We start from the raw sequence: 12,254 nt of genomic DNA, 5'->3' as shown, positions 1-12,254 counted from the left end.
TATACGCATGACAGCATTCAGGGAGCAGCATTTGTTTCTTTAGCTTGGTTGGGGAGATTGGGGTCCCCAGGAAGTGGGAACTGAATCTGCTCTGGTCAGAAACTGGTGCTGCCCTGGACAGCTGCCAGGGGATGCTCAGGTGCTGGTGCTTGTGCATGCTACCATCCCACCTCAAGACAGAGTATAATAGGTGAGCCCCCATTAGCCTGGCCTGAGACCACCCCTCTCTCAAAGGCAGAGTGGCCTGAGAAGAAAGAGGGAGGATTCTGGAATCAAACCCAACTGACATCCAAATGGATTAAATATGCAGTGAAATTTTACTTCAGAACTTCTCTGAGAACATCCTTATTTAAAGTCTCTGTTCCAGAACAGATCAAAAGCATTCATCTGGCTGGGATGAAAGCTGGGAGAGTGAGTTGTGTCTCTGTTCTATGAGCGGTGCCAGGTCTGTGGTGTCTGCCCTGCCTAGTCCAGCAGCTGCAAGCACAGTGACCACTCCTGGCTGAATGCAGATCAGGAGCTCCCCACCCTGCCTGAGGGTGTGTCTTGGTTCCTTCTCCTGTACCTCACTCTTGGCTGTCATCCTATAGATGTTAAATAGTGACAGCAGTACAATTTTGCAAGGCCCAAGGGTTAAGCTTGTTGCGTTATTTGGAATTGAGAAAGAATTGGTCCCTATGGCATCCTGATACAAATTCTACATTTATTTCCCCTTCTCCTGAGCCAGTGAAGGCAGTGGGTGGAAAGAGACAAATGGTCCTCACTGTGTCTGCCTGCAGGCCCAGCAGAGACCCACAGAACACCCAGTGCTCCCCTTTAACTGTCCAGGGCCTAGAGCTTGCATTTACAAGCACTTTGCTTTTCCTCTCCTGCAACTTACTGGTTAGAAAAATACATGTTTCCCATGCCCAAATGGAAGGAGCCCACATGGCAAAAAAGCAACCCCATGGGCTTGTTCTAGGGCAGAAAGTTCCTCTCCACCCTGATCTTCTCTTATTGTGCCTGTTGGTTTTAAACATTAGCTTTATCCCCCTCCCCTCTTTTTAAAATGTGTCGACTTGGGGAAGACTGGCCAGAGCCAAATGATGTGGCTGGCTTGCTTCTGGGCCTGGCCTGTTCCTCTGCCCCAGACATTCCAGCCAGATCCTTCCTCCCCTCGTCCACCTTCAAGCTTTTTCCAGCCAGGCAAAGGAGGCATTTCTGTCCGCTTGGGAGACCAAGAGCTAGTAATCACATTGGTCCCATTTTCCTTGCATTTAGGATGTAGAAATCTCCTCTGATGTATATTAAGGGTTAAAGAGGGCAATGACAGGTCCCAACTTGAGCAGCTTCCATTTTAAGTGTTTTATTTTTATTTTGAGAGAGGGCGAGAGAGGGAGAGGGAGAGGGAGAGGGAGAGGGAGAGGGAGAGAGAGAGAGAGAGAGAGAGAGAGAGAGAGAGAGAGAGAAGGCATGAATGGGAGACAGGCAGAGAGAGGGAGAGAGAGTCCTAAGCAGGCTCTGTGCTGTCAGCATGGAGCCAGATGTGGGGCTCAAACTCACAAACTGTGAGATTGTGACCTGAGCCAAAATCAAGAGTTGGACACTTAACCAGCTGAGCCACCCAGGTACTCTGAGCACCTTCCATTTTGAATTTTCAGTGGGGCTCTGCCCATCTAAATTTTCAGTGGAACCAAGCCTCTGGGATGGGGAAAGGATGTTTGTGCTAACTGGAATTTCAGGTGGCTAGCACCTCCCACTCCCAGAAAGCTGGAAGGAGGGGAAAAGCAGTGTGCTCTGGCTGCTAGCTTGGAGTTCATAGGTACTCTGATTGCTAAACATGGCCTCTCCACCCCGCACAATTAAATAAAATAGCCTTGGGATTGTTTTCAAATGAGTTGTTTTGCATTACCTGGTCGCACTTTATGACATAATTCCTTCAGACCTGAGGACTACCCCTTAAGTCATCTTTGCATCTCTGCCTCTCATTCCCTATTTGTGCTTGATGGCCAAGCTCTTTCTTCCATGTTCACCCTTCCCCTCTACCTGGCAGATCTCTACTCATCTTTCAAAACTTCACATGTCCCCTGCTCTGTGAAGGCATCTTTGATTTCTCAGGCTGTTGTTTGCCTGTGTCACCCTCCCTTCAAGCTTTCCCTGTGGTCGTGTCTTCATAGACACTGCCAGCTCTGTGCCATTGCTTCTCTTATATGGGATTTTGGTGAGGACTGGAATGCATGCAACCATAAGCCTGCAGAGTATGTTTGTGGAATGAAGGTGACTGTTCTCTTTGCCCAGTTTTCCTCACCATTATCCATCGTGCTGGCCCCTGCTGGTGTGGCTATCTCTGGAGGGCTGGTCCTATGGGGAGGGGCCACGTGACAACCCAGAGGAGAGATTTCCTTCCTGTTTTCTGCATAGCTGCTAGTGTCCTCCTGGACTGGAGAGGCAGCATATGAGATGTCAGGTATAACCACAGGGAGCACAAGGCTATCTTTCCTGCTGGTAGAACAGCTCCAGCTGCAGGACCACGTTACTCACATTCTCAGCAATGAGTCACAGCTTCCCCTGCATTTTTGAATCCAAGGCCAGTTTACATGCTATAAAAAGGAGGTTATTCTACCTATCAGATCCACATTTGTTTTCTGGGAGCACTTTAGTCCTGTCCCAACCTAATTAGAATATCTAAACTCTCTGCTTACTAAATCACCAGAATCAGTTATTGATTCTAGCTCTTTGATGCACAATATACAAAAGTATTGTTCATATGAGATTATTGGTATTCCACTCCTATAAAATGTCAACATAGAGGCAGATGCTACAGGTGAGTAAGCAGTGCCATGCAAATTAATTTATTTCTGGAGGAAAATCAAGCTCTCTAGGCACGGTACTCTGCTGAGCATGTGTAGAGGGGCAGAATGATCCAGTGGGATGACCAATGACCATGGAGTTTAGTGCCAGACTTGGATTTAAATCCCTGTCCTCTTTGACTGTATACAGTTTTCTCAATATTGCTGAACCTTTGATCTGTAAAATGAGGATAATATTGCCTGCTTTGCTGGGGTTTAAAAAATGAGGATTAGGATGTATGTAATGCATCTATGATTGTTTCCCAAGAATGGCAGCTATTAACAAGAAGTTATAGCAATTTAATGAATATGACCAAGTATTAATAATAAGAAATCGTATTCATGAAAGAATCTTGTGAACACACAAGATGCTGAGGTGCATGAACATATCTCTCAAATGTTTTTCTGCTGTTCTCTGCATTCTTTGAGGCATGCAGTCAAAAATGGAACTCCAGGGGTGCCTGGATGGCTCAGTTGGTCAAGTGTCTTTGACTCAGGTCATGATCTCACGTCGTGAGTTCGAGCTCTGCATTGGGCTCACTGCTGTCAGCACAGAGCCCACTTCAGATCCTTTGTCTCCCTCTCTCTCTGCCCCTCTCCTTCTTATGCTCTCTCTCTCTCTCTCTCTCTCTCTCTCTCTCAAAAATAAATAAATAAATATTTAAAAACTAATGGAACTCCAACCTTATATCCTTGGATTCATGTGTAATTAGATTGTTCTCATCGAAAAGCCACGCCTTCACTATCTTGCCACTTAATTTAGTAAATTGGTAGAGCAAATGTGGCATTCAAATTGCCTCTTCCTGTCTCCAGAACATCATTCATTGCCAAAGCCAGCATGGATTAGAAACACTTGAAGTGGAAATTAGTTGAGTCAGGGCATATAGTTGTCAAATTTTGATTATCTGCTCACAGTATTTTAAAAATTAGATTATGCTTTGTTTCCATTTAACAAAGGAAGGGAAATGTTGTTATTGGAGTTTTTATTAAAATAGAAATTTGACAAACACTCTTCAATGACTGGATGGATTATAGGACATAAGACTAATCAATAGAGGATTAAACGTTGCCAAGCCAATTTAGAAGTCTTGTCTAGATAAAACCCTCTTGTGGCAGCACAGATATGGTAAATATGAATAAATGTGTAACAGATGTCAACCTTGGCCCCCTGCCATGCAACTCAAGGAAAGACAGATTTCTAGAGGGGAGAGGGTCTACTTCCAACTACCATCATGAATGCTGGAAGAAATGTGTGAGTAAGGGGTCGGTCACATGTGGACATCAAAGATTGGCCATGAGAATCTCAAAGTTCTGGTCAAATTCCAGTGGATTACCATAGTTTACCTAACGCCCTGGTGTGGTCAGGACTTCAGGACTTCTGTGAAGGACTTCTGCCATTTTCTGGCAGGTCTCAGCTCTGAAGATGATCAGTCCTGATAATTCAGTATTGAAGCAAATATACCACATTTCAAGGAATGGATGGCTCATGGTCTTTTTGTTGTTGTTGTTGTTGTTGTTTGTTTGTTTCTTTGTTTTTATCACCTTGACAACTGGAAGGCAGGGTAAGGAAAGAAGGGAAGTGAGTGAAGGGCAGAGGGAGAGAATGTGAGGAGAAGGAAGAGAAGGTAAAGGGTGAGGGAGAGAAGGACAGATAGGTGGACAGAATACCTGGCATGGCTTCTAACAGCCTGGAATCCCCAAATAATAGCAACCCTTTCTCCCTTTGTAGCAGAACTTTGTGTATTTTGCGTTTCCTGTTGAAGTCCTAAATCCACATCCTCCTCCGTAAACCTACCTAGTCTGATGGCAGCCAGACCAGGCATAGGCAAAGCCAAACCTGTGAAGTGGCTCCCAAGGGCAACCTTGGCCTTGAAAGGTATGGCAAGAGCCCAGGATCCTGAGCAAAGAAGTGCAAGCGCTCCTTGCCTTGGAGTTGCGCTTAAGTCAGCCAATAAAATTGTCAGTCTTAAGGAAGCTTAGCTTTCTAAATAAGGCTATAAATAATTTCACAAATGGAGCCTGTGCTGTATAATAGTGTGTGCTGATTTTTGAGAGCTACTGCAAGAATAAATTTGCTGAATGAATAAATCTGCAGTAGCCTCCAGTCGAATGTGAAAGGACGAATCCAGTGCAGAAATAACCTTTTAAAAAGGATGTATTAACTGAGCACAAAGGGTACCCACATAAGTGATTTCTAATTCATTAAGGGGTAGACTGTCAGCTCATTCTTTGGTTTTTCAACAGATAAGAATTCAAATGAGGACCCTTCTCCAGCTTGGAAATCAGGCTTTTGGTGTCTATGTATCTCACCACGTTAGGATATGGGCAGACAGCTTTATTGCCATCAATTAAAGTTCCATGCACAACTCTTGTAATGTTAAGATGAGGCCAAGAGGTGACTTTTCCCTGGCTAGATTGGAATTTAATGAGAGTAGGCAGACATCATAAAAAAGCTAAGTGTGGGATGTGGGCACGGCTGTTAAGCTGTGTTGCAGAGGGATTTTCTTGTACCATGTCAGTGTCTTTATCATCTTACCCCCGGGGTTGTTTCATTAAAATGTTACAGCACAGACAGGAGGGAACTTGCAGAGATCTTGCTGCTTCTGCTGGCCATGCTTGAGCTCACAGAATGCACTCCGGAGAGAGGCCTTAGCTTCCACGCTCAATGCCAGGGGAGGAATGGGGAAGTGTGTGCTTCTGAAGTGGGAAGAAGAGCCAGGGGGCCATCAGGATTGTCACCCTAAAGGATGTTCAGTGAGATTTAAAAAAAAATAAACTATCCATGTGTATTCCCTGCTAATAATTTGTAGCCCCGCCTCTCTCTCCATGAAGAATATCATAAGTTGTGGTGGGTGGGCAAAAAATTGAAGCCCCCAATGTAGTGGTCTCCAGTGTGACCTGACTTCATGTGCTTCTGCACCAGGGGCTAGTGAACCCTGTATGCCCATGTGGTTTACCTGTGGGTGTTCTTACGTGCTTCTAGCAGGAACCAGAGGAAGTGACAAGAACCATGATGGCTGGGCTGGGCTCCCACCCTCCTACAAGTGGTGGTAAAATTTGGAAGAGATAGTGGACATGAAGACGTTGCTCCAAACTGTTAACCTGTTTTATACAAGGTAGTGATTGTTGTTCTCTTAGGTCCCCAAATATCTCAGAGTGGTAACCTTTTGGTTTTTTTTTTTTTAAGTTTGTATCTTAATGTTTTTAAGTAGTCTTTAGTATAACTACCACTGCTGATTCCAGAACATTTTTGTCATCTCAAAAGGAAACCCCACGCCCAGCAGCAGACGCTTCCTGTTCCCTGTCCCCTCAGCTCCTGGAAACCACTAATCTGTTTTCTGTCTCTGTGAAGTTGTGTATTCTGTACATTTCATATAAATGAGATTAGATGATATGTGGTCTGATTTCTTTCACTTAACATAGTATTTTTAAAGTTCATCCTGGTTGTGACATAGCTCACTTCATTTGTTTATAGTCGAATAATAATAATGCATCATGTGGTTATACCACATTTGTTTATCCACTCACCAGTGGACAGGCATTTGGGTTTTCTTACTTTTTGACTATTGTGGGTGGTTTTGCTGTGAATATTCATGTGCAAGTTGATGGGGACAGGTTTTCACAGATCTAGGAGTAGAATTACTGGGTCATCTGGTAGCTCTGTTTAATGATTCGAGGCATCGCCAGCCTTGTTCAGAGTGGCTATACCGTTTCACCACCAGAAAAGTATGAGAGTTCTGGTTTTTCCACATCCTTGATGACATTTCCTGTTGCCTGCCTTTATGGTTATAGCCATCTTTGAGGGTGTGAACTGGTTTTGATTAATCTTTTAGATTTTAAAATAATAATGGAGGTTGCAGTCACCACTTACCTTTGGAAGGAAAGCCATGTTGATCGTCTAATAATATTTGATCATCGACTAATATTTGTAAAGTGCTAATTAGTCCTTTGGAGATGGTCTTTTAGGGAAGCAAAGTTGGTTTTTTAGCCTGGAATTCCTTGCAGAGAAGCTGTTGATGCCTTCTGGTAGCAACGTAGGTGAAAATTACAATGCTGTGTGTGCACCAGTGATACTAGGAGAGGATGAATGTACAGATGGGAACAGAGCCTGATACAAATCTGCTTCTAATTCTGAGGAACAGCCCTCTTCTTCCCTTAGTATGCAGTGTGTTTGAACTAATGCAGTGTCTGTACATGCGTGCATGTTGGCACACCATCTCCTGGAAGCAACAGTGAGATGTCAGTTCCCCAAACTCTCTCCTCTTCCATTCCTAAACAGTAATGACTCATTAAGAAAAATGTAGTCCCACAACCTTGGCAAGGAAATGGCTATTCTGGGACAGGCCTTTGGCTTGCATTAAGAAATGTTTTAAGAATGTGTTTGTGGGTTTTGTGTTTTGTTTTTTCTAGAGGCTAGAAAGAGGGATGTGATGACTCTTACCAGGCTCTGGAGGTCAGTGTGGGGGTTCTTGGCCATATTTCCTCTGCAGTGCTCGGAAACAACGCACTAGTCTTTAATTTTCCTGAGTTCAGCACCCTACTCCATCCCTGCAGCTGGTATCACAGGAGTGAGGGTGGGTCAGTTTGCACAGAGCCTGAAAGGGATCTCAGGGATCTCCTACTCTGTTTACTTTCTTAGTCTCCTCTGCCCCCAGTCCCCAGTGGCCCAGTCCCCTTTATAAATCCCCAATTGTCTCTTCCATATTGGATTGGATCCTAGAACTCACTCCTTCCAGAGGCAGCCCATTGTATTCTCCACTCTGGCTACTAGAAGTTTGTTTTCAATAAGGATTCCTAGTCTGCCTGTAACATCCACCTAGGTGGTCTGGGCTCTATCCTGCAGGCCACTCTCTACAATGTAGTTTGTCCCAATCTTTTATATGATGACACTTTAATTAGAGTATTTATAAACAGCCTTTATCCTGTGTCCCCACTAATCTGGTTTGCAGGCCAGATATTTCCACCTGTTCCTCCAGTGACCCCCTCTGAGTGTGTCGCATGCTGCTGGCCCAGAGCAGTGTATAGGCTTCCGGTTCCCACTGCCCTCCCTCCTTGTTACTTCTGTTCCTGAAGTAACATTCAGGATTTGAACACTGATTTGAACATGAACCTTGTAGGCTTTCATTGCAAATCACTCCTGATGAGAAGCTCATGGAAGGTTGAAGTGTGTGTGGCACTTAGACTAGAAATGAATAGTCTTTATACTTCATTTTAACAATATTTTTATTGTGAAATATATGCATGGAACTCTGTGAAGGTGGACACAGTTTAAGGAGTGATAATATAACATGCATCAGTGTGTCTCCCACCCAGTTGATAAACATTGAGACTTGGGGGCTCTTCAGGTGGCTTTTCCTGTTCTTTCACTGTCACCTTTGCTTTTCTTATGGTGGCAGAAGTGTTTAAGAATATGTGTGTATGTGTTTCTGAATAGTTTCTTTAGTTTTAAGTAGCTTTGCCTGGTGCTGAATGTGATATTCTTAGAATCATTGCGTGTTCTTCTGTGACTTGCTTCTTCCACCCAGCAAAGAATCAGCTATGTTGACACCTGCAGATCTCGTTCACTCATCTTTCTACAGGATAGTGCTCCATGATTTGAGTGTATCACACATTGCCCACTTTACAGTTGTTGGGCATTTTTGTTGCTTCTGGTTTTTTGATGCATACATAGAAGTGCATCCTTTCTCTAGAGAACACAGGGCTGGTTTCTTTGGAACTGGTAGCCAGGCAAGAGAGCACTTCTTCACTCCCACTTGGATTGGTGGCAGACACTCCTTTCTACCCCTTGCCAACACTTGCTGTTAGACTTTTTCATTTTTCCCAGTCTAGTGGATGTCAAATGACATGTAATTTACAAATCTCTGATTACCATTGCTGTTATGTTTTCATATGTTTATGGGCCATTTGTGTTTGTCTTTATATAATGCCTGTTGGAGTTACTTCTCTTTTCCTTGAAGGTAGGTTATATTTATCTAGTGTTTACCCTGTTGCCACTGTTCTAAGTAGTTTTGGATATATAATCTGTTTTTATCCTTCCCAGTGGAATAGGTGTTACTACCGTGACATCTGCCTCGCAAGTAAGGAGTCTGCGGGGCAGATGCAGTGTCTTACTCAGGCCCCAGCTGGTAAGAGCAGGGCAGGAACTGAACCTGGCATGAGTTTGCTCTTAACCACAGTGTGGCTGCTGAGTTATTTATCTGTTCTCAGTGCAAATACCTTGCTTTGGAATGTGTTGTAAATATCTTCTTCCAGTTTTTGGATTGGCTGTTTCCTTTCTTTTTAGTGTCCTTTGATGAATAGATGTTTTCTAAAATTTTGATGTTGTTGAACTGAACACATTTTCTTTTTAAATTAAAAAAAATGTTAATGTTTATTTATTTTTGAGAGAGAGCATGAGAACAGGAGGGCCAGAGAAAGAGGGAGACACAGAATCCAAAGCAGGCTTCAGGCTCTGATCTGTCAGCACAGAGCCTGATGTGGGGCTCGAACCCATGAACTGTGAGATCACGCCTGAGCCGAAGTTGGACGCTTGACCGACTGAGCCACCCAGGCACCCGTGAGCACATTTTCTTTTATGGTGAATGTTTTGGGTCTTATTTAAAAACATCTTTTCCTACCCTGGAGCCTTAACATTAACTTCTAAAAGTTTCACAGACTTGCTTTTCATATTGAAGACTTTAATTCGTCTAGAAATAATTTTTTATATGGCATGAGGTAGAGGACCATTTTTTCCCCTACATAGATAATCCAGTTTTGCCAACACCATTTATTAAATAGCTTAGGCTTCCTCTGCGTGATCTGTAGTACCCGTGCTCATAAATCAGGTCATCTTTGTGTGGCGCTTTTTCTGGACTGGGGCCATTCCTTCCATCTATTTGTCTATTCCTGATTCCATTATATGTTCATAATTACTATAACTTATTTAAAGCCTTGATATCTAGTCGGACAAGGGGCTTTGCTGTCTCTATATATTTTGAATCTTGCCAAGTACTTCAAAATTGTTGAGATTTACATTAGAAATACATTTGAACTATACATTAGAGACAAAATTGCAGCTTTTCTGAAACTTTCTACTCAAAAACATAGTACTACTCTCAATTTGTTTATCTTTAATGTCTTTCAGTAAAATTTCATAATACTCTCCATGAAGGGAATGCACATTTTTTGTTAAATTTATTACTAGTACAATTTATAACAGCAAGAAAAATATAAAGTATTTTTAGAAATTCTGTGTTCTAACTGCTTGTTGATTATGTATAGAAAAAGTTGATGGGGCACCTGCGTGGCTCAGTCATTTAAGTGTCTGTCTCTTGGTTTCGGCTCAGGTCATGATCTCACAGTTCATGAGTTTGAGCCCCTCATTGGGCTCTGCGCTGACAGCCCGCTTGGTATTCTCCTCTCTTACTCTCTCTCTGCCCCTACCCACCCCTTCTCTCTGTCTCTCAAAATAAATAAGAAAACGTAAAAAAGAGAAAAAAGAAAAACAGTTGACTTTTATATTTTGGTGGTGGTATCCAAAAACCTTGCAAATCTTATTAATTCTAATCATTTCTGGGTAGTAATTTTGGGTTTTACATAGATGATCGATCATACCATCTACAAATGATTGTAGTTTCATTTCTTTCTTTCCAATCTTTCCCCCTTTCTCTTTTGTCTGATGGCATCCCCAGTGCAGTGTTGAATAGGAGTGATGTAAACAGCATCCTTGCCTTGTTCCTGATCTTTGAGGTACCGTATTCAAGATTTCCCCACTCAGCTTGGGGTTTGTTGTGGTGGTTTTGTTGATATTCTTTATCAGGTTAAGGACGTTTTTCTCTGATTCAGTTTATTCAGAGGTTATTTTTAAATGAAAAGTCAAATTTGAATTTTGTTAAATGATTTTTTTTAAAAAAAAAACTTTTGAGATGGAATGGTTTTTGCCTTTCAATCTTCACTGTGACAAATGAGTAATTTTTCTAATTTTAAACCAATCTTATATGCCTGGAATACCCAGATTAGACATGACGTGTTATGTTTTTTTTATACATTGATGGAGTCAGCTGGCAAGTCTTGTTTTTAGGAGATCAGAGCTTTCAGTGCAGCTGGCGTGTTTTTCATTCTTGCTTCTACTAAGGGGGGCGCCTATTAGCCAAACTTTCTTAGGTAGCTCTGAGTAGACATCCCGCTGTGAGTGGAGCCAAGACTTCACAGCCTACCGCTCTCCAGCATCAAAACAGTTCAGCAGAAACCTCGCAGTAAAATGGCTTTGGTGCTCTCTTCCCGGGGTTCCGGGGTTCACTCTTGACCTTTGCGTAATCCTTCTTTGTGTCAGCTCAGCCATGTATTTCTTTCTCTTGTTATTGTAGATACTTTCAAACATACACAATAGTGGAGGGTCTAGTAGAACGACCCCATATATCCAGCATCCATAGTTTATCAGCGTTTGCTCATCTTGTTTCATATCTCCCTCCAGTTTGTGTGTTGTATGTGTGTGCAATCTTTCAAAGCTAATTTCAAGCATTATATCACTTCACCTGTAAATACATCAGTATGTTTCTCCAACAGATGAAGTCTTTTATTTTAATGTTTATTTATTTATTTATTTTTGGGAGAGAGAGAACGGGGGAGGGGTAGAGAGAGAGGAGAGAGAGAATCCCAAGTAGGCTCTGCACTGTCCACACAGAACCCAGAACAGGACTCAATTCTCACCAACCGTGAGATCATGACCTGAGCTGAAGTTAAGAGCTTGATGGTTAACTGACTGAGCTACCCAGGTGCCCTGAAGTCTTAAAAAACACGTAACTACAATATCATCATAGTATCTTTTTTTAATGAAATTTATTGTCAAATTGGTTTCCATACAACATCCAGTGCTCATCCCAAAAGGTGCCCTCCTCAATGCCCATCACCCACTTTCCCCTCCCCCTCCCACCCCCATCATCATATCTTTTCAAAATTAACAATAATTCCCTAAAATCGTCCATGTGCAAATTTCCCAGATAGTCTCTAAAATGGCTTCTTTGTTTTTCTGAAATAAATCTGTTAGGGTCAGGCGTAGGCTAGGGTAAAGGTAAGAGTCAAGAACTAAAATTTTATCAGTCAAAGGCTTTATTGGGAACTAAGGTCTTGGGCGAGGTTCCGTGACTCAAGGGGAGAGAGAGAGAGAGGAGTCAGGGAAGTCACGCCCAGGTGTGGTGGGGTAGGGTTTTTAAGCTGCAGCGGTTCCGCATTTAGGTCCAGGTGGGCCTTTTTCACGTCAGGTCGTGCTGTCGCTGGTGATTGGTTGACCTTCAATTCGTTCTGGTTCGCTGCTAGGGGCTTTTCGTTGGGTTGCGCTGGCAAGATGGCCGTCCCCTCTACTGTGGTTCCAAGGACATCCTAACAAAATCCACATGTGCACTGGATATTCTCTTCTGGTCCTTTTCACCCAACAGTTCCCACTGCCTC

The 12,254-nt window shown here is 42.9% G+C and overlaps 1 protein-coding gene across 1 annotated transcript in view; it reads left to right on the top strand.

Moving 5' to 3' along the window:
- SH3RF3 (SH3 domain containing ring finger 3) overlaps positions 1 to 12,254 on the top strand; it is a 311,825-nt gene that overhangs the window by 178,445 nt on the left and 121,126 nt on the right. Inside the window, exon 2 of the mRNA XM_032592612.1 lies at positions 10,529 to 10,540. Coding sequence (XP_032448503.1) covers positions 10,529 to 10,540 — 12 coding nt within the window. The remainder of the gene's footprint in view (positions 1 to 10,528; positions 10,541 to 12,254) is intronic.

This window comes from Lynx canadensis, chromosome A3 (assembly GCF_007474595.2).
Source record: "Lynx canadensis isolate LIC74 chromosome A3, mLynCan4.pri.v2, whole genome shotgun sequence".
Classification (NCBI taxonomy): Eukaryota; Metazoa; Chordata; class Mammalia; order Carnivora; family Felidae; genus Lynx; species Lynx canadensis.
The sequence above is the reverse complement of the archived record's forward strand: the minus strand, read 5'-3'. Positions and strand labels throughout refer to the sequence as shown.